The sequence below is a fragment of the Homalodisca vitripennis genome, chromosome X (assembly GCF_021130785.1).
Source record: "Homalodisca vitripennis isolate AUS2020 chromosome X, UT_GWSS_2.1, whole genome shotgun sequence".
Classification (NCBI taxonomy): domain Eukaryota; kingdom Metazoa; phylum Arthropoda; class Insecta; order Hemiptera; family Cicadellidae; genus Homalodisca; species Homalodisca vitripennis.
Genome location: NC_060215.1, coordinates 138,651,785 through 138,673,595, shown reverse-complemented (window position 1 = coordinate 138,673,595; position 21,811 = coordinate 138,651,785). Strand labels below are relative to the sequence as shown.

Genomic DNA, 21,811 nt, shown 5'->3' with positions numbered 1-21,811 from the left:
TTTCATAACTATATTACACTGTTTCAAACAAGTCCAAAAATCTTTGGGATCCTTGTTAGTGGATAATTTCTCAGTGAAAAAATCTCTCTTTGCTCTCCACACCATCCCATTCAATTCATTGCGTGTTCTTTTATACATCTCCCAATCTTTACTGTCCCTGGTTTTCCAATATATCTTACGGAGTTTGTTTTTTAGTTTAGTCTGCTTGTTTATGACATCGTTCCTCCACGGGGCTTTCTTTTTTGTCACTCTCTTGCATACAATTGGAGCATGTGAATCAAATACACTTTTAACATGGGTAGTGATGAAGTGCTCAATATTGTCAACCCCGTCAATGTGCATTGCTCTCTCCCAGTCAATCTCCGCGACTGCTTTGACAGCACTTTCTGGGTTGAATTTTGAAAAATCTCTGTAGGTTATCATTTTTGGCCCTTTTTTCTCTTTCTTAACTTTTACGCAACAATATATCAACTTGTGGTCCGTTATCTTCACCCCTCTATGGTCCCTAATGCCTGCTGCATCGATGACGCCGGTCCTCTCGACCTCGACCGACCTGTCCACTATTATGTGGTCTAACAAGGTGGAAGAGGTTGCTGTCACTCTTGTTGGTTCATTTACTAATTGTATTGCATTGTATTCTTTCAAGAGTCGGCGTAAGTACTTGGCTTCATTACAACTATTTGACAATAAATCTATGTTGTTGTCGCCCAAGTACATAATGGAGTTCGATCCGATAGCCAAGTTAACAAAGATAGAGTGAAACAAAGCTGACAGTGAGGTGTACCTTACATGTGGTGGCCTGTATACCACACATAAACCAAGCCTTACTCCCCTTATCCTCAGGACAAACACAAAGAGACTCGATACCAGGGCCCACATCCTCAGTAAGTGTGTGCTGCTCGAAGGAGATTCCCTCCTTAATATACAAGGCAACGCCACCACCTGTCACCGCGTCTGCAATGCCGTGTAAGTCAGCACGCCGATCACATCGCAGAAGTGTGTACCCAGTCATCTGATAATTGTCTGATGGGGTGCCGGGGTGAAGCCATGTCTCAGATATCCCAATTGCATCAAAGTCAAAGTCACGCACAAATGAACACATTTCCTCAAACCCTGTATTGAGGGATCTAATGTTGAGGTGCGCGACTTTGAGACGCCCCGTGCCCCCCATCCCAGTTAGTTTCCCGGGACCAGAGAAACATCGCAGCTCCCAGAGGGGTCATGGTCCCCGCTGATGGTATTCCCAGGCCCGGGACTCAAATCGAGACTAGACATGTCCTCACCCAGGTCATCGGCTGGTGCTGCATCCAGATACCGCAAACCCGCAGTAATAGCGTTCACAAATAGAGATCCCAAGCGAGTAACACCTCTCCTGGAGAAGTGCACACCATCCCGGGTGAGGTCCCGCCTGCTAACACAAGTGTTAGCTTCGACGAATTCAACGTCGAAGTTATTGCACATGAGCTCCAACTGAAGGTTGAAGTCATGTAGAGCTTTATAGCCAATGTCACGTCGAATTAGTACACTGTCCAAGAAAATTTTAGAATTTTGAAAATTGGTTTTGACAGTGAACAGCAGATCCGCCATGCTGTGGAGGGCCTCCCGCTTACCATGCCCTCCGTTGTACCCAGGACCCCCCCCGATACCCTTTCCTCAAGTTGTTGGCACCAACATGAATATAAATTACAGATAAACTTAAACCTACATAATTTAACAATCTATTCTTAATATCTACTATTTTCCCCCCAGGACAGCACTCAAGATAGGCCCCTTTGAAAACGCACTTACTACTAGCGTGTCTCAAATGTGAGTCACCTATCAACAAAACATTCTTAAAACTGCAGTCCCGACGGTCTGCTGAGGGTGTGGGAGTGACAGCATGAGGCACCGGAAGACTAGAGAGGCTGGTAGGTTGGTCGATGCTGTTGCGGGCTGATGTGGTGCTCTGACCCAACATGTAATATTTTAAGAAACAAGTATTAAAGCAAGCTGGGTGTAAGTAATAAGTAAAGCGTGTGCAACTTTCACTTGGAACTTGTAAAAGTAACTACCGAACAACTCAAGACTATCACGGATAATAGGAACATACTCCTTGGAATAGGTCGACCGGGAAATATGAAATCTATATTTTCTTCTAAGACAATTCGAACGAACCTCTGTCAAAACTGAAGTTACTGTACGATGATGTATTATAAACCACGAATAGTAATATTTTTGTGAACCGAAACTGAGAAAAACAGAAAATTCCATACCAAAAGTGTGGTTTTTCAATCTTTTGGAGGTTATCAGCAAGGTTGTATCAAACTTAAGGTAGCCAAGCGCAGTGTCCCCCCACTTACACCGCACTGCGTTGTACAGACCTGGAGTAAAAACGTGTGAGTATCATGCTTGGTGGTGAGATGTTGTACTCAGTAAAGAGTCATGTATCATGTCGAATTGCAGACTCTTAATAGTCCGCCTTATCTGACCGGTCATGTCACGTACACCATCCAAAGAGCTTTTAAATTCAGGAGCTAGTTACCGAAATCTACCAGGCTTGATGAGGAGAAGCTCTGAGCATCGCAATTGTGATTCTCGGTATTGTGTTGGATTGCGGGCTCATGTCACGTACACCACTTAATGAGCTATTAGAGGAATCCATCTGTACAGATTCAGGTGCTCCTTACAAGGATATACCAAGCATCGTGTAGAGCTGTAAGGGAGTGTCTTATTCAAGTCTTCTGATTTTGTGTCGGATAGCGGACTTTTCCTGAAGAAGTTGTTTGCTCAGTACTAACATACCGCATCATACGAGATCTTTACGCAAAGTGAACCAGAATACTTATGAAAGACTTCTGGATAGCGATCGGGTTTTCCACTTGTAATCCATGTTCCTGTAGGTGAGGCGAGACTTGGGTCTGGCAGTGGTATCTTCCGTTCCAAAAATGTTTAATGCTATAGTTGGTAACCTCTTAGTATTTAGTCATGTTTCATGTTCTTTTTGTTATTATCAATCTTCACTTACTTGCAGTTCTTGTGAATAGTTAGTTTATATTAATCCGTTAAGATGACGTGATTTTGTAAACCAGTAGATACTGAATATGAATGAACTAATTCTATTAATTCCTTTACTTCCAACCTGCTTCACTTAGTGCCAGACAAGGTAAACGTAGAGTATAAAATACTCTGCTGTTACAGTATACTCCCTTGTAATCAAAATTTGATCTGACCCTGATAAAACCTGATAAGTCCTTGTGTCAACCAATTAGTTTTGACCAAGTTGGTTGATCAGTTTTGTTCGAGATATATAGAAAGTATCAATCAGACTTTATGAAACGGTGTGATCAAGGTGTAACTAAATAGTTGAATAATCAAAAGACACGTGTTTTTATTACAATTCTGTTAAATATCTCCGTGGGGGTATCACCATACAAAACTTAATGTCATACACTCGTGTTTATCATGTATGATTTTCACAAACTTTAAAGAATATGTCAGATTATATAGTCTTTATATTCGATTTGTCGTTTTAGAAGCAACAATAGAAAACTATAATTCTATACAATGTTTTGGTCTATACTTAAATCTTTATTGTTCATGAAGTATTGACTTACTTAAATAACTGCTATATACTTTTCATATATTAAGAAATTAAGTTATTAAGATAAGGTCAATTCGTATTAAAAGTCAGTACTAAATTTAAGATAAAAAATTTTAAAATTTTAATTTTAAAGGGTAAAGTAGTTTTGTGTATAGAAGTATACTATGAGTCACAGCTAAGTTTAATTTAAATCTTGTATGTCTAAAGACTATTTAATATTGTTTATTTTAATTATTAAGAACTGGCCACCTTCATTTTAGCCCACTAAGAGTAAATTTAAACTTCATACACGTTTACGACCATAATTTAGTCGTAGAATTGTGGATTTACCATTTTGAATATATGCTTAATACACATCCAAACTCTTTCTGGCGTTTTAGTTATTTTTACTGGTTACTCCTGTAAGAAAGTCTCAAACTTTTTTGTAAATCATCGTTTAAGTAATCAAAAAGTATATACATTACAAGAAAAACCAAAAAGGCATTTGGATTGTATTGATCATATATTTAAAATGGTACGTTTTACACAATTATATGACAAACAGAAGGGTGTAAAAATGTTTTAAGGGTAACAATACAATATCCTTGTTAGGTACTCCTCAAGGTTGTTTCACTACAGCCGGATTTTAAGTAACTTGGAAGAAGGCAATGGACTTTTGAAGGTATCCAATACTTTGAATTCAAAGCTGTGTAATGTCTTTTTACATTTTACGTTCCATTTTTAAATTGACTTACTTTCCTATAACGTTTGTTTAATATCAAGTGAGTAAATAATTTTAAACGTGAATTTATAGCATATAAGGATTGAGGCCAATACTAAGCACAGCTTGTATTGATAGTTGAAGAGGTCCTTTAATACCAACAGCCCTGCCTTTGAAAATGTTGACCCTGAACTTTTTTCGGAATTACGGAGGCGATGTTTATGGATTACTTTAATGCCTATATCCATATAATCATTTATCATCAGTGAGTGAAATCATCCATGATCACCCTCAAAACCAAGGACCAGCTGACAATTGTACTAAATCACCTAAAGGAAGTTTGAGTGGTTTGCCACCATTTCTGTTGTAACCATCCAAGTTCATTTGTACACCGCTGCCGACTTACGCAATCCCTTTCTTTGTTGCAGCTCAAATTGAAATAATCCCTTGCAAAGTGTGTGGGGACAAGAGCAGTGGGGTCCACTATGGGGTGATCACCTGCGAGGGGTGCAAGGGGTTCTTCCGTCGCAGCCAGTCCTCCGTGGTCAACTACCAGTGTCCACGTAACAAGAACTGCATCGTTGACCGCGTCAACCGGAACCGCTGCCAATTCTGCAGGCTCCAGAAATGTCTGCGACTTGGCATGTCCAGGGATGGTGAGTACCTTACCGACCTCTGGCTGTATAGAAGAGATATAGAGTTGCTCAACACAGATTACAGCTTCATGGCCATCTCCCATCTCAGATGGGTGTCAGATTTATTAATAGTTTACAAGAAAAAATCAAATCTATCACTAATCAATCAAAATTCAAAAAGGCGTTGAAAGAATATTTAATAGAAAAAACATTTTATTCCGTGGGCGAGTTCCTGGAACTCAGCAACCAACGTTGTCAGAGCTGAAAGATGTGGGGAGCTGAAGGGTGTGCGACTCAGTTGATATGACTTTATGATTTTAACATATGTGTGTATGTGGAGTTATTTATTGGATGCATTTTTATTATTATTACTATTACTATTACTTATTTGAAATGTTATTTTCATTTTAAATTTTTTATACATTACGAAGCTTATTGGTTGAAAAATAGGATTAGTGACGCATGTCATACAATTTTGTATAATTGTTAAATAATGACAATAAAGAATTATTGAATTGAATTATTATTGAATATAATCGTGAAATAAAGTGTAATGCGTCCGTATTTCTTCTTTTCACTATCTGTTCATCAATGAACATTGTTTGGATCTTAAAATACTTTTTTCATGAATATAAAGCAAGAAGGCTAAAAAATTCAATTATAGCAAAAATATCCAGTGTTTGGTGTACTAACAGTCAACGAGCTATTTTCTGCTAATAGAATATTTAAAAAAGTGAGTGTTTATTAGTTGGCACAAGTCATGATTCTAAAACTGGTCAAACAATGAGGCTATGGTTCCCTAGATCTCTAATACCGGGTGACTTCCGCTTAGGGCAAAGGGTTCTATGACGTTTAATATTTCAGTGGACGTTTTATACTGTCTAAATTATTTACTTAAATGCTCAAATAAAATTGAATAGCTAAATTCGTTATCCAAATGAAAATTTAAAACAAAAATCAGAATGTAACGCCTAACTTCAACACGATTATGATCCGGTCACCCTCCGCGGTTCTTAAAACCATTATTTGGATTTCTCTTTTGCGTAATGTTTACACCAAAATTTTGAAATTTTGTGCATGAGATGCAAATAGAACATGTCCTATATTGAATGTTTTATTGAGTAAGAATTATTCAACAATAGATTAATAAACTAAACGTACATTTGCTTCTCCCATATCATAAACGTTTGCAGGCAGATTTTTACTGCAGTGCGCTGATATGGGGGAGCACGTACAGCTGATAACGCACCCAAGGTCATTGACCTCTTATCACTTGCTGTTCCAACCGCTTCTTGACATGGAATGACAATCCCCTAGCAGCGCTTGCCGTATTTCATGTGGGTTACGAGCCGTATGTTTTCAACGGTAGAGTCTTGATATTTCCGGTACAGATATCCATAAGGAAGTGGTAAATTTCTACCGTGTTTAGCGGTAAAGTAGTAAATAATGGAGTGTACTTGTCTACGTGGAATATAATATGTGGAATATCAGTTGCTTTTTCCATTTTGATTCCAGTTGATTTTATTTTGATATTTCTCACTTAATTTTCAACTCCATTTTGTTTTATAACATCATGTATGGTCCCAAAGTGTTAAAACCTAAACCATTTTTTATAGTATATCGTAATTAAATCGTTTTCATATATTCCGTAATTCTTTTCAATCCAATCCAACTTTTTGCTTAAAATAAAAATTCCCTTAAAAATGTAGCAGTAAAAGTTAAGAGATTGAAGGTAAGAGTTTCTTAGTGTATGTATTAACAGTTTTCGAGACTATATCGATAAATCGTATTACTTTGAAATCATTTCTTTATGAACACACGACCTGTGGAGATAAACATCGCAGAAATCTGACAGAATCCATGCAAATACAAATACGAGGGAGTGTGTGTTTATCCGGCCAATAGTCATACAGTTTATTGGCATCAACTCCAAACAACGCAAAACGCGTAAATTGTTTTCAATTTAAATATTTGTTCGGTGAATAAAAAATAGAGTAAATGTAATATACCGAACACTCATCATTCAATTTTATTTGAAGTTAATTTTTCTTAACTGTTTTCCTTGTGCAAAGTATCACTGTATTGGTTATGTTTGATCGTTGTTAAAAGAGGTCGACGACTTCCTGCAGCTAGGAGAAGCAAGTGAATATTCCGGGTTGAACAAACCTCTGTTGAGGCGTTAATTGTATTGTAACAGTATCCCCTCAGTACTTTTGGCAATCTCGACCTCAGCGAGATCACCCCCCCCCACCCTACTTGCAGCTAGGAGAAGAAAGTGAATATTCCGGGTTGAACAAACCTCTGTTGAGGCGTTAATTGTCTTGTAACAGTATCCCCTCAATACTTTTGGCAATCTCGACCTCAGCGAGATCATCTCCCCCCCCACGCTACTTGCTGCTAGGAGAGGCAAGTGAATATTCCGGGTTGAACAAACCTCTGTTGAGGCGTTAATTGTCTTGTAACAGTATCCCCTCAGTACTTTCGGCAATCTCGACCTCAGCGAGATCATCTCCCCTCCTTAGTAGTAGTTTTATTCTCGGGTTTAAGCAAGACTTTCCTTTTATCAAGTATTTTGTCTTGCAAATGTAAGAAAAGTATTTTTTTCTGGTAAGTGTCTAGAGAAATATATCCCATCCAGTTGTGTTAACGGTTATTTCTCAGGCATATTTTTCCTCTAGAACTAAATAATAATTAAGTGTATGGCTAACTTATTATGTTTCCTTTTTGTATTTTCTCTCAAGAAAGTAGGCCATCTCTAGCATTTATTCCTTTTTAAACTATATTATCTACCTTTCCTCTTTGTGTTATTAACTACTATTTCGTATATGTGGGTACCTTTTCTGTACGTTTTTAAATTCTTGATATGAAAAAAAACAATACGTTAATATTCATTATGAGAATTAACGTTTAGTAGCATAACATCACAGATGACAACGGCCTAGAAGTTTTGTGTCGGAAAGTTGACTTGGAACAATGCAGGTATCTGTGAGGTGCCAAACAAGGGTAGGATGACGGGCGGGGGTGTGGTGAGTGTGAGGGGGTAGTATGATAAGGGGGGGGACTTCGGTGTCACTGATCTTACTTACCCCACTCACGACTCCGGGCTCTGTATTTCATTTTGTTTCACATCAGTTTTATAATAGTTGTACGAGTCTAATTATCTCCAGACTCACGGTTTTGGAGAGTTCAGATGTGATTTGGTATTCCAGCTCGCATTAACTTTTCGTCCATTTGTCTTACTCTTGTACAACGTAAAGGTTTTTGAAAATTATAGATACAGTATGTTCTGCAGGACGGTTATTATCTCTGGCTAATAAGCGTTTGGCGTCTATTAGAATAACTGATACTATAGACAGTGTAGTTCAGGGAAACTTCGATCATTACGTAAAATACAGACCATGCTATTCAAAAGGCTTACGGGTCATCGTTGAGTATTAAAATTAATTGGTATTCAGGCATTTCGGTTACTAGTATCTCCTCTCTTCTTCATCCTATAAACCCAAAGGGTTAAACGTAAATAGATTTAGATACCAGTCCTTGGAATTTGTGTGTTTTTTTAATACATTTAAATATCTGTAACATCTTTGTAGTGTTAATGTGTTAATTGTTTAATAATTATCACGTTGTTTGCATACGATTGTTCAACATTAGATGACTGTTGATGTTGGTAAAAAGTCGTAAAATACTCCAGCAAACCACAATAATTAAGCTCTATTCATTTTAATGGCGAATATTGAAAAAGGATCAATTTGAAATTTTAACGCCCGCCATTTTGTACAGGATAAACGTTTTAGTAATCACTCTATCAGCAAATAAAGCACTTTCAGTACGTACCCAAAGTTTCTTATTTCCCCTATATTATTACTCATTACCAAACATTTATAATTACTTGTTTGTGAGCTTTTCTCGCATTTTATAAACCCCCTTTACAAAACAATTCATATTTAATCTAAATTAATTGAATAATAATTACCAAAATGATTCTTGAATACAAATTAAGGTTGCAAGAAATAGGAGGATATAACCTATAACAGTTTGTCAGTAGCTTATTTATAGGTAATTTATTAGATATGTATAACTTTTATAAAGAATAATGCACTAAATAAAACTACAGCCTCGAATACATGCCTTGTTATAATCTTTGTAGTTGTAAGGTTCAAACCGGAAGTGAACTTGTTAGGTGGGCGGTGGGTTGACACGCAGTGGGGGGGGGGGGGGGTGTTGGCCGAACATTGACCTCGCTTCCATACTTTTGCCGGAATTTGATGCATTTCTTAAGTTCATTAAGGGTAAATTATTGATTCTTTAAACAACAATGATCAGCAGTGAATTAATTAAGCGCTAAAATAAACCGCTGTTTCTTATATGAACATTTGAAATTATTCGGAAGTTGGGGGGTGGGGGGGTGCTGGCGGAACCCGGAAGTAGAGCTTGGGGTAGTGTGATCATCGACCTGCGGCGGTCACTGCTCTTTCTTATCAAAAGGGTTTATCTTTCCTTTTCTCCTCTCCTTACAGTTCGTCGCGTTCGGCTGAAAAGCTACATTCAACTCAGTTTAACACCTATTACGTCACTGTATATCATTAATTTGTTATAGAAAATTATGAGCGGATTTTATTCGTAAAAACTTATTGTTTCGCAATTAGGTTACTTGTATTTTAAACAACATTTTCTAAATTTATCGTTGCTAATCTTTCCCTTACTGAATCGAGCGAGGTTCAAGAGTGGACACGGCGTTAGTTGTGGAGGGCGCCCAAAAATAGGCAATTTAGACACAGCTCAAGGTTTGCCTATGGAAGATTTGCAGGCGTTCATGCCCCCGTTCTGAAACCCTTATCTAAAATTAATAGTTTCAACGAGTGGTTTAAATAATATATTTTATATCATTATATTTCTCCAACGTGATCAGTTCATTATTTTCCTTTTCCATCTGCATCTAGCCTTTTCTAACGAGACTGTCTCCAAAAACATGAACACCCTTTTTACTTTTTTATTTATAGATGACGATCCACTGATAAACTTATATTATGGAGGCGCCCAGAAATAGGCAATTTGGATACAGCTCATGGTTTGCCTATAAACGATTTGCAGGCGTTCACGCCCTGCGCTTTGAAACCCTCGTATAATTAAGGTTTCTCAGTGGTTTAAACAATGTATTGTATATCCTTGTATTTATACAACGTTAACCGTTCATTCTTTTCCTTTCTCATTTGCATCTAGCCTTTTCTAAGGAGCATGTCACCAAAAACATACTCTTTTGTTTATAGGCAGTCCACTGAGAAACTTATATTACTGATATTGTATTTACAACAATCAGATGATACTTAATTTACAGTAGACTGATAAACGTATTAAGGTCAAAATAAATATTTTGACACTAATACTCAATTTACTGTACACAACTTGTAGATTTAGATAACAAATTAAAACCCAAGACCCTCTTTCCACATATTTTAAAAATAATCCAATGTGCATTTCTTCTAAAATATAAGAATAAATTGAATTTAGGTTATGGAGAACCTGGTATCCCATTGGAGGAATCCATTCGCCTTGGTGCATTGAGTCTGAAATAAGAAATTGCTAAGTAATTTTTCACACCGTGAATAAAGTTTGAAAGATTTATTATTTTGATGGAGACCTGTAAACGGATATTCTTTTATTTCAAATTTTACTTACATTTTATTGGGCTGTTTGCAGACCACAAAAATGTCAATAAGTTCAAATAAATTACAATAGCAGAAATATAAAGGCGTTTTATATCAATTGCAATATTTCGATTAAACATAACATGTTCCTATCGGTTTAACAAACTACAGACTTAAGACTAAATATAGAAATCCAAAAAACGTGAAATGTATGTCTGCAACATAATGAAGTATATAAAACAAGTGATTACAATTACACAAGCAGCGAGAGTGTGGAGTGGGAGCTGGATAAAAGTTTGTAAGTTTTAATCCACACTTGTCCCCAGGCTATTGCCTTTGTCTCCGTACAGGCAGCGACCCACCTCATCCCTCACATATTTACGTGCTGACTTTTTCACTTTTAGCAGAAATACATTTCAAAATGTTACATTACCGAGATGTGGACTCTGAGTGCTATACAATATCACGAACATATTTTTGCTAATGATTCTGATTTTGACCTTTGGTGAATTGAGGATATATTTTTGAAGGGGAAATAGCCCACTGATATATAAATAAATATGATTATACATACATCAGCCCTTTCCAATATACAGAGTGTCCCAAAACACTTATCCACTATTTATATAAGGAGAAAGTATGGACTAGAAACACCAAATAAATTGTAAACCCACAAAATAATCTACTGGCGATATGATACAATTAGTTTTAACTGTTTAAACTTACAGGCTGTTCCTGAATAAAGGGTCATGGGTTCTAATCTCAAAGATTTCTCATAGGTCAAGTGCTACATAATATTAAATCTTGTTTAAAGCCAAACATTCAAAAACATGTTTAATGTTTTTATCTGTATCCAATTCAAAATGGTGGCCAAACATATCCAAAGTTAGGATTTTTTAAATTTTTACCACCCCAAATTAGAGTTGCTATTATTAATCAGTTCTGTTTGATTTACTCTTCTACATAAAAATTCCTTTCAATTGATATCCCATAAGCCAGGATTATTACATTTTTTGGGTTGAATCCCCTACCCCCTTCTGTGTTTAAAATTTATTTGGCGGTTCCACCTCATACCGTTCTCCTTATACAAATGGATGGTCTGGGACACCCTGTATAGATAAATACTGGTATGAATATCCTAGCCTCCTCTAATATATACACGAATATTACTATAAATACTACCCTATTCCATAAGTTACCGGTATGCATGTCCCAGCCTCTTCCGATATATAAATGCATACTGGTATAATTATCTCAGACTCCTTACATTTAAATGAATACCAGCATCAATATTTCAGCCTCCAATAAATAAATCAAATGTAGATAGCAAAATATCGAGGTTGTGACGCAGAAAATAATATCATTTTAAATCCACTGAATTTAATATTTATTATTACACCCTAATAGAATAAAATGAAATGTAACTGTTACTTTAATCGTATGAGCTCGCAATTCTCCTCTCCCCCCCATACTACAAGTGAAATCAATCGGGTAAAACCTGGGAAAGAGTTCTGTGGCCTGAAAGGATGTGTCTGTGAACTGTAACGTTCTTCGTAAGTGAATTTAAATTACTTAATTTCATTTTTGTATTATCACCTTTTATATTTCTCTATTTTGTTACAATATGTGGAATATTGGCTAACTAATGAACATTAAAAGATTTTAATGTTGAGTTTAACTCCTGTTTACATTCCTCTTAACAGCAGTATCTGAAATTTGATGCTGTCGCAAACTTGACTACTGAAAAATCTGGAGTTAAGTACGTCTGAAGCGATCCAAAAATAATCGGTGACGAAGAAACTCAATGAACTCTTTGCATCGTTTCAACACCATAGACACCTAGGTACTACAATTGTCCGACTATTTTTGGATCCCTTCAGACGATCATGACTCCAGATTCAAGAGTCAAGTCTGTGCAACATCATAAGATTTTAGATGTTGCCTTATGAGGAAACTGAACCGAAGCTAGACTCAACATTGATTCAACCTTTCTCACCATAGCTACGTTATTTATTAAAAGATTTATCGGTTTTCTAGTGATGTTATTTAAGACAAGATTAAAAAATGTCTCAAGAATATATTGTGCAGTTATATCAAATGTGACCTTTGCTTTTTATCATTTTGTTTTGATATATGTGGAATAATGGCTAACTACTCACTGTTAAAAGATTTCTGTTTCATGTTACATTCTTTAAGATAAGATTCAAATGATGTCTCAGTAATTAAGTTTTGCAATCACTTCAAATGAGATCTACGAAATGGATAAACTTGATTTTTACCGAGTAATATTCTTGTGTGTGGTTACAATCCCCAAGGCTCCATGAATTCTCAGGTGTTTCTAACTGAACGATTTCTAATGGTAGGTATCTGATCTTCCACATATGTCAGCTACTCAGGCAAGCAGTCTTGACTTTCTTTATTGCACAAACTATTTAAAGAACAGTGAAGAAAATCTTATGATTCATTAAAAGTAAATTGTAACCATAGGAAGAGTACACTTGCTGTTGTGACACGTGTGTAAGCGTAACTGTGATGTTGCAGCTGTCAAGTTTGGTCGGATGTCGAAGAAGCAGAGGGAGAAGGTGGAGGATGAGGTACGGTACCACCGAGCGGCCCAGCAGAGGGCGCAGCAGGTGGAGATCCCGGACACCACCATCAGCAGCTACAACGAGGGTCACCAGACCCCATCCTCCACCGACCACCACATCTTCCCCAACACTACTGGGTAGGTCCACCCATAACATTCCTGCTTCTGTAAACATTGATGGCACATTCTCTGTGGAGGAGCATGTTCTGGTTTATTGAACCCTTGAGTTTGAGTGAACTGTTTGGTTTTGAACCATGTTATGCCTTTATACAATCATTCATAAGTATATTTCTGTATGAATGTGTTCAATGCTTGAACAATAATACTTGTTGCAGAGAATTTAAATTTGTTATAAATATATATATTTTATAGCAAATCCATATGTTTAAATTGTAACTAGACAGGAATACTGAAAAAGAGGTAAGTATTGCAGGCTAATAAAATAAAACATCAAAACTGTTTCCTGTCACATACCTAAAAATAACTGATACTACAAATATTTTCTATGAAGAAATGAGTTTTTATAACAAATTTAAAAACACACACACACACACCAAATACCATGAGTTAACACTACTGAACTAAAAAATAAATAGGCAATTCCATAAAATCATAAAATCAAAAAAATTTTTCTTTGTATGCCCGAGAATTCAATCAAAAGAGTAATCATGAAAATAAAAATAAATGAAAAAGAGACATACAAAAGTGTACTACAGTGTTACCGGTTTTAGATTGTTTTATCAAATCAATTAAACTGTTAAAACGAACTATGTTACACATATTTTCTTTATTATGCCTTTTAACATTAACAGGACTAAAAGTATTACTTGAAGATTTAAAAACACAGAAGTAGACACTGGGTTAATTGGATAAGTCCAAGTATTCATGAAAAACACGGCAAAAATAAATACATCACACTAACAAGGAAAGGGGGTGATCAAACCTTGTAATGAGGAAATTTACCTTGATTACCTATTGGGTCAGCATTTCCAGCCTCCTAAGTATAAGTGTACCCATGGTGCATGTTATCGGAAAAATTGTTAAATGGGAAAAATGAGAGTATAAGATGAGAAATGACTTGTCTGGACAATCTAATGCAACTATTATAATTGATTTCAGGGATCTATAAAGTATTGATCTGCCATTAGTAAAAATAAATAATGAGAAAAACTATGTTATGGGAGTTGGTTACCCTCAATTAACCTCTATTCTAGGTATGAGTCTACTTTGTTATTATTTTAATAAGCAATAAAATATGTTATATCTTATTCATTATGGATTACATACTTGAATTATAATAACCCTCCTATGTCAACATCATTTCATAAAATCTTCAATAAAAGTGACATTGAACGTCAGTTCAGCTAATAGCAACAAAAAAGCTAATTTCTTACTCAATATCTGTATGAACAGTACTTCTTTATTTAAAGATTGAGTTTTTAAAGATGGAGAATTTAAAGAGGTTATCAGGATCTCTATAAACATTTAACATGATTACATACAATCTGGAAAATGTAATGGTTATTACGTTATGACAGGGTGTTTTAGCGTATGTGCCAATGTGTATAAAAGTTATTATGATTTATATTACAGTGCATTATATGTGAATTTATACAATGTGTATAAGTTTTTGTAACATTTATAATGCAGTGGAGGAATCCTTACAGCAGCAGTTTAAAAGGATGGATATGTGTACAGTACGTGATTCATGTATGTATACAACCTGTATAAGTTAATCTAACTTATCTTATGCGGAGCAGGAATCCTTACAGCAGCAGTTTAAAAGGATGGATATGTGTACAGTACATGATTTATGTATGTATACAACCTGTATGAGTTAATGTAACTTATCTGATGAGGAGCAAGTATTTCTAACAGCAGCAATATGGAAAGATGTAACTATTTATAGTGTACTACTTGTGTACGTATACAATGTGTATAAGTTATTGTGATATGTCTAATGCGGTGCAGGTATCCTTACAGTAGCAGTGTGGAAGGAGGTGTGTACAGTGGCTCGACCTACTACCATCAGCAGATACAGGATCCGTACATCAGCACGGACCCGTACACCGTGGACAGCACGACGTGTTATGACCTGCCTCGTCCCAGTCTCACAGACAACATACACACCGTCGACACCACCAATATAATCTCCAATACTATCACTACAGGTACTGCACTTCCTTCCTATAACACTAACTGCCTCGTGATCAGTCACGCATACCACAATACTGTACTGAATGTTGGCCTGGAAATACAAAAATCGGTTAACATGAGTTATTTATATCAATTTGTCCATGCTGTTCATATTAAAATTAATCGGACACCGGTTTTTCCCTGTAACAGCCCTTATATAATCAATTGTCTAAATGTTTCCATTACAATCATCTCAGATAATTTGCCTAGTGCAAGGCTAAACGTAGATCAAAAGATAAATCCAAGGTTAAATATTATAAGGAGGATATAAGACTGATATTAGGAATGTTGACAGGACATGCCCCTCTGAGGAAGCACCTTATGAAGGTATGCCTTAGTCAGAGTAGCGAATGTAGACTCTGTGGAGAGGAGGAGGAGTCAGCGGAGCACATTTGGTTAGATTGTACTGCCATTGTAGAGACTCGGAAAAGATACCTGGGAGCATATCTCCTCAGCCCCAAGGACATTAGAGAACAGAAGGCCTTAAATCTGATTGGTTTTTGCAAAAGCCTCGGTCTTTGAGGGCACAAAATTAAAGTAAGGGAGGCGCAAAGGTCCTTTTTAGGACAAAGCGCAGGGACAAACTGTCCTCTTCCCTCAGGAAAGGAAAAAAAAAAAAATATTTATTATTGTTATTTTACCCCATTAAAGCACTTTACCCAACGATGAAGTAGTTATTCATACCAGTGTCATAAAACTCAGCTGATGAATGTCTTACTCCAAGGTCTGCAGAAAAATGTATAAATGGCCCATCGCTATTCTCAAACTTTCTGTTAACGTAATCACTAACATAAGATAACCGACTACTTTGTTCGTTGGCATGGACATAGGTATGTCTATTCCGAAAATACTACTGTCTCCATGTTCAGTCATCAATGTTGTTCGTAATGTTTCAACCACAATATGCACGCAAGGAGTGATGAGTTTCTGCAACCTTTAAATTGTTCACAAACCAAAGAGAACTACAGTGTTTACTACACAGTTTGCAGGGTTTTCCAACAACAGTGGCCATTTCAGTAAATACTACTGCTGGGCAAAGGGGTGAATCACCTTAACGTTTTTAGTCACATACTGAATGGGATGTATAGCTTTTCAAGGTACCTTCATTAATTTAAATACTTGACATTAATAGAGGTCATAGAGATACTTTTAAAGATTAGGAGGGTCAGAATTACCTGATAAGCGTATCTTAAATGTACCATAAACTTTGTACAGCCTCCAACAGGAAATTTAATTCGCCAATTTTAAATAACGGTTGCTATTACCATTTGAGAGAAATGAGAAATATAGGTGTAGCCAAGGAAGTGGTTGTGAGGGTTAACCCTTCCCCTAGGATACATCACGTGGAGATTTGCGAATATAATAGAAGAGAAAAAAAGTATTGGAAAAATTAAATCTACACTGTATCAATCAAAAAATTGCCAACCAGCTAATTTAAGCTAGACTAAACTCACAATCAAGGGTTTTTGCTTGGATTGTTCCATTGTCTATATGTAGAAAACTTCATTAAACCCTCCTCTTCCTCCTTTCATAAATCCTGGTTACATTACTGACGGAAAGTGATATGATGGAAAAAGCATGTTTGGTTTCAGTCAGTAAGCCAATCAGTCATTAACAAAAAGACTACCACACTAATAAGTCAGGAGTTCTTTTGCAATGCTAGAATCTTTTAATCAGAAAGGACTCCCCTGCCAGAATTTACAGTAGCAGGATCTTTTCCAAATTTATGTTATGGTTTCAAAAGTAGTTGAGTCATTTGTGTTGAAAGTCTGACACCGGTCAAGCTCAATAAGGCAATCATCATTACGGCTTATCATCCCAGAGGACTCTGGGCTGATATAATTATCATAGAGAGGAAGAGCTATTTCAGTTCTTTTATCAAGATGAAAAATTATGACTCTCTACCTAGTGACCAGTGAGGTGTCTCTAAACCAGGAGCATAAACTCGCTTTATGTACAATATATACTAGCAAGTCTATGTTTGAAGTTTATTTTTTACAATGGACGGATTGTGAAGGAAACAGGATTTTTCCGGACATTTGCCATCGGTTAGTGAAACAAAACATAAGTAACACTACGTAGGCATGTCACAACGCTCTGGTATGATTTGTTTATTTTAATCTAGTTTGTAATTATGTGTTAGGTTAGTTTTTTTACCTGAAGAAGAAATCAGGTTGCAGATCTTGAAACGTAGTGTTACTGATTTTTTGTTTCACTCAGCGATTGTAAATGTCCGGAAAAATCATGTTTCCTTCATTATACTAGCAAGGTGTGTATTCCAAGAATTCAAAGGGATGAATTTTTTTGTTGCTTAATTAAACTTTGTTTGCTTTCATCCTTCAGGTCATCAAGACATGTTCTTGGTGAAGAGTTGCCAAGGCTAAGAATGTCTTTCACAAGGACTAGTTTAAGAATCCCACAAAATTCAGTCAATGGTTTGGCATTCATCAATCAGTGAATCCTAACCGATTCCCTGAAGCTCTCCAAAGTCCACATCCTTGGACAAAACCATACCAGAACCTAACTTAGCTTTCCTGAAAGTAGGCATGATCCAACATTTTATGATAAAGCAGTGACAATGGGATGGTATGCTGTCTTATCCATTCTTGATGGCCAGGTTAGCACGATAAAACACAGATAAATTTCCCACTGAGCTGTACCATCCATGTGGGAAAAAGTACGACTTTTGCATCCATTTGGAATCGAATATGCCAAACAGTTTTGGAAGAATAGAAAGAAGAACCAAATGGTAGAGTGGTTGCTGATACCTCTGTGTTATTACAAAACTACCCAGCGTCTTTTCAACAACTTTCTACTAGACAGGTACAAACCAAAGAGGATACCACTGGAAAAACACGTTATTTCTCACACAGCCCTTAATAATCACTTATTTGGTCCTTTGAAGAAAACTGTATAATTTAGATAAATAAATTGATGAATCAAATTTCATGTGCAAATAGAACACTAAGTTGGTCTGTGCATCACTGCTTCAGATCCCTGTTCCCATGAAAAGATTTGTTTGCGATAAAAACAAACGTTGGCAGTTGAATACTGATAGCGTAAAATGTAATAAACATCAATACAATATAAAAGTGTAAATTCTCATGAATTGGGAATGAAATTAATTGTTTGTAGTATCCTGAAGAGCAGTAGGTGTAGCTAGGCGATTTATTCATTTACCAACGATACTTACCTTACTGATCATATCTCACATTTATCCACTCCTCGAACCACATCAGATATCAACCATACCTTTTACAGTGTATGCCACTTGTTCATTTTATACAGATACCAGATTTTATAGCACAGTGTCAGCTTCAGATCTGGTGCTGGTGATTTGTATTGATGAAATTTCTATATTTTTAGCACCAAGATATAGTCATTAGCACCATTTGTACTAACAATCATGACCGAAATGTACTTACATTTCGTTATGATATCATTTTTCGCCTTAAATTTGCTATGACATCATTTATTACTCTAATGAAATTATGTGCGTTTTTATTTTTTTACTTAAAAGAGTAGAGTTCATATTTTTACAAAAATGTTGAGGAACATGATAATTTTTTACTTTTAAAACATTGCAGTGTAATACGAGAGTTGTTCAATAAGTCATTTGAAAAAGGTAGGTAAAACATTATTTTGAGTTGGTATTTTAAATTTTTAAACATCATCTTTCAGCTCAGTGCACTTTTCCAATTGTTTTTCTGATTTTTTTAACATTTCCAAAAAGTAGGGTTGCAGAAATCCTCAAAGTGTATTTGTTTGGGCGGTGATCTTGTTCTGTTTAAATCAGTGAGTGAACCATTTTTTAAATTTGGAAATTTTGGACTTTGCGACTTTTGGAAGTCGCTGGAGCCCAAATCTGGTAAATACAGATGATGTACAATTGATGAGAACAATGTTGTAATAATTTTAACTTCAATTTCATAGTCATAGCTATCAAAAATATGGATGAGTGCAAGATAATGTTTTTCTTTTTCAAATGAGATCTTCTTGTTATTTCTTCACTTAATTGATGCAATAATGACACACGATACTCTTCAGTTAATTTAATCCTTTCTTAAGTAATCGGTGTAGATAATTCCCAAAATCTATGGTCATCACCAAGCAAAACCATGACACCCTTACTACAGACATATTTTTGATAAAAAAACTGACAACTTCCTATCCTCCTGTTGCATGTAGCATCAGCTGTTTCACACATATTGATAATTGTTCACTCCAACCCATATTGTGGATTTTGTGAACCATTTTGGTGATAGTAATTTTCACTGAATCTTCCAGATGAGATTAATTTTTTATGGATGTTTGGACAGTTTAAACTCATTTACCCAATGTAAACTGTTGCAAACACAAATGCAGATATGCAATGAACTTCATGTAACTCAGCTTTTATCTCTTTTAGTATTAAGCTTTTCTAATATAATTTTTTTCAAAAAACTATGAACTGCAACGTGCTGCATGTAAATGTACTATTGTCAATAAGTTGTTAATGCTAAAGATAAAAGTATATGTAATTGTAGCAAGTAAATGCCAGGTTTTTTGTTTTTGTTTTATCAAGAACTAACTTTTTACAGAGATTTTATTAATTTTCAATAGAACCTCACTAAATATTGTTCCTACAAATAATAGAGGGTGTATAATACCAGAATCAGACCATTATCTCAAAGTAGTAATCAGATTCTTTTTGTATTTCAGCTGATTATATAAATAATTATTGAGTTTATATCACTAAAATGTTTTGTAACATTTAACAAAGTCAGCTTTATGAACAGTCTTTTTACTCTTTCACATAGCAAAAATAAGGTTATAGAATCAATAAATTGACTTATAAAGTTGCAACTTTATAAATTACTATAAAAAGATTAATTAATGTATTTAACGATAATTTTTCATTAAAAAAATAATTTTAAATACTATTTTTGCGTGTAAAAATGAATGAAATACGTTTTCCACCCCATCAGAGTATAATCAGTACACACTTATCTGATTTATTATTCATCCTTTTACATAGTGTATTCGGTTTGATTAAACTTTAGGTTGAAAAAATATCACGTATATAAATGAAGAGTAACACAAAATGCGTACTTTAGGGAAGCTTTATATTTGCTACAAACTGAATTAAAGTTGAGAAAATGTATTGGAGTTTTGTAATAGTCATCATTTTGGTTAGCGATCTTCTTTAAGAGGGATGAAATTACAATTTCTTAGTTATGACAGGTGTTTAAATCTTCATCGTTTTTAAAGTAGACGAATATTTTACTGATACGTATTGCTTGGTTACATTTATAAGTATTCCATATATTGATAACTTGTGTATGCTAGAAGAGAATAAACAATAAACAAAGTTGTAACGTTACTTTAACTGTTAGCAACACATCCTTAAACGCTATGTATTTACAGTCTGTAATTGTTAAATGCAAACAGTAAGTCAGATGTTTAAATTAAATAAATTAGTAAATCAATGTCTGAATAGTAATTATTTCCTAATTTCTTGGCCATAATTTTTTTGTACGCTGCACTGCGAGCTTCATTAACATTTTATATTAATTCATCAGGCTAATTGTGAAATTTATAATTTAAATGTTTGCCAAACACCTTCTTAGGTAGGTAAATCTATTTTGGAAACAACTTCCATAGATATTTGTTTGCTAAACACATTTCAATTGTACAGTTTGTTATTATTATTTACAAAAACAATTGTTTCGAGCTCTTCATAGGATTGACCTTATTATTTAAAGGTTTTTCTTTTGAGTTTATACGTAGATTTATTCTCTCTCTGTGTGAATACAAATGCAATATGATTTCCTGAAATTGTTCAGTGGAATTGCTACGTACACATTTTTTGAAACTTTGTATTATTAAGTGAAACATATGTGTACTCAGAAATTTCCTTGTAAAATCATTGTTCGGAATTCTTGCAGACTCATTAATGTTAACCCGGTTTCCCAAATTGGTTTTAAGTGTTGTTCATGTTGTTGTATATTTAAACTATTTTGACTGTACGGTGATCTAGGCCCCAACGGAGTGTGTATAGTGTGGTAGTGTTGTGGTGGCGTGAAATGCACTGCTTGTGGGTGACGCCTGATGCTTATCTAATGCTAATGTTGGGTGGTGTAATACAAGGTGGTGGTAAATGTGTGTCCCTGGGCCCTGTGAAGCTGGAGGTGGAGTCAGCCGTCACTGAGCCAGCCTCTCCACTCGTCACGTTTGTAGATAGCACTACGTCACGCCAACTGGAGGAACCCACTCTACCCCGTAAGACTACTTCCTTATCATTCCGATTCTCTGGTAAACAAACCCTATTTCAATAATGAGACATTTAAGAAATAATTAATAACAACTTGAGTTTTTCGATGCTGAAATTGTTAAAGGCACAACCTAACTTTTATCGATATATGAAGTAAACTCAGTCAAAAAATCAGTCTTACACTAATTTTTCATTGTAGGTACAGAAAACTTTCA

General features: G+C 35.5%; 1 protein-coding gene across 9 annotated transcripts in view; it reads left to right on the top strand.

Annotated features, from left to right (window-relative positions):
- The window catches only part of LOC124369905 (probable nuclear hormone receptor HR3), a 251,296-nt gene that overhangs the window by 213,380 nt on the left and 16,105 nt on the right, over positions 1–21,811 (top strand). For 7 of the 9 annotated variants that reach the window (XM_046828074.1, XM_046828076.1, XM_046828073.1 and 4 more), the window contains 4 exons: positions 4,709–4,936; positions 13,102–13,285; positions 15,119–15,318; positions 21,473–21,604. In XM_046828074.1, coding sequence (XP_046684030.1) covers positions 4,709–4,936; positions 13,102–13,285; positions 15,119–15,318; positions 21,473–21,604 — 744 coding nt within the window. The remainder of the gene's footprint in view (positions 1–4,708; positions 4,937–13,101; positions 13,286–15,118; positions 15,319–21,472; positions 21,605–21,811) is intronic. The other 2 variants (XM_046828069.1, XM_046828072.1) reach the window with 2 other exon arrangements.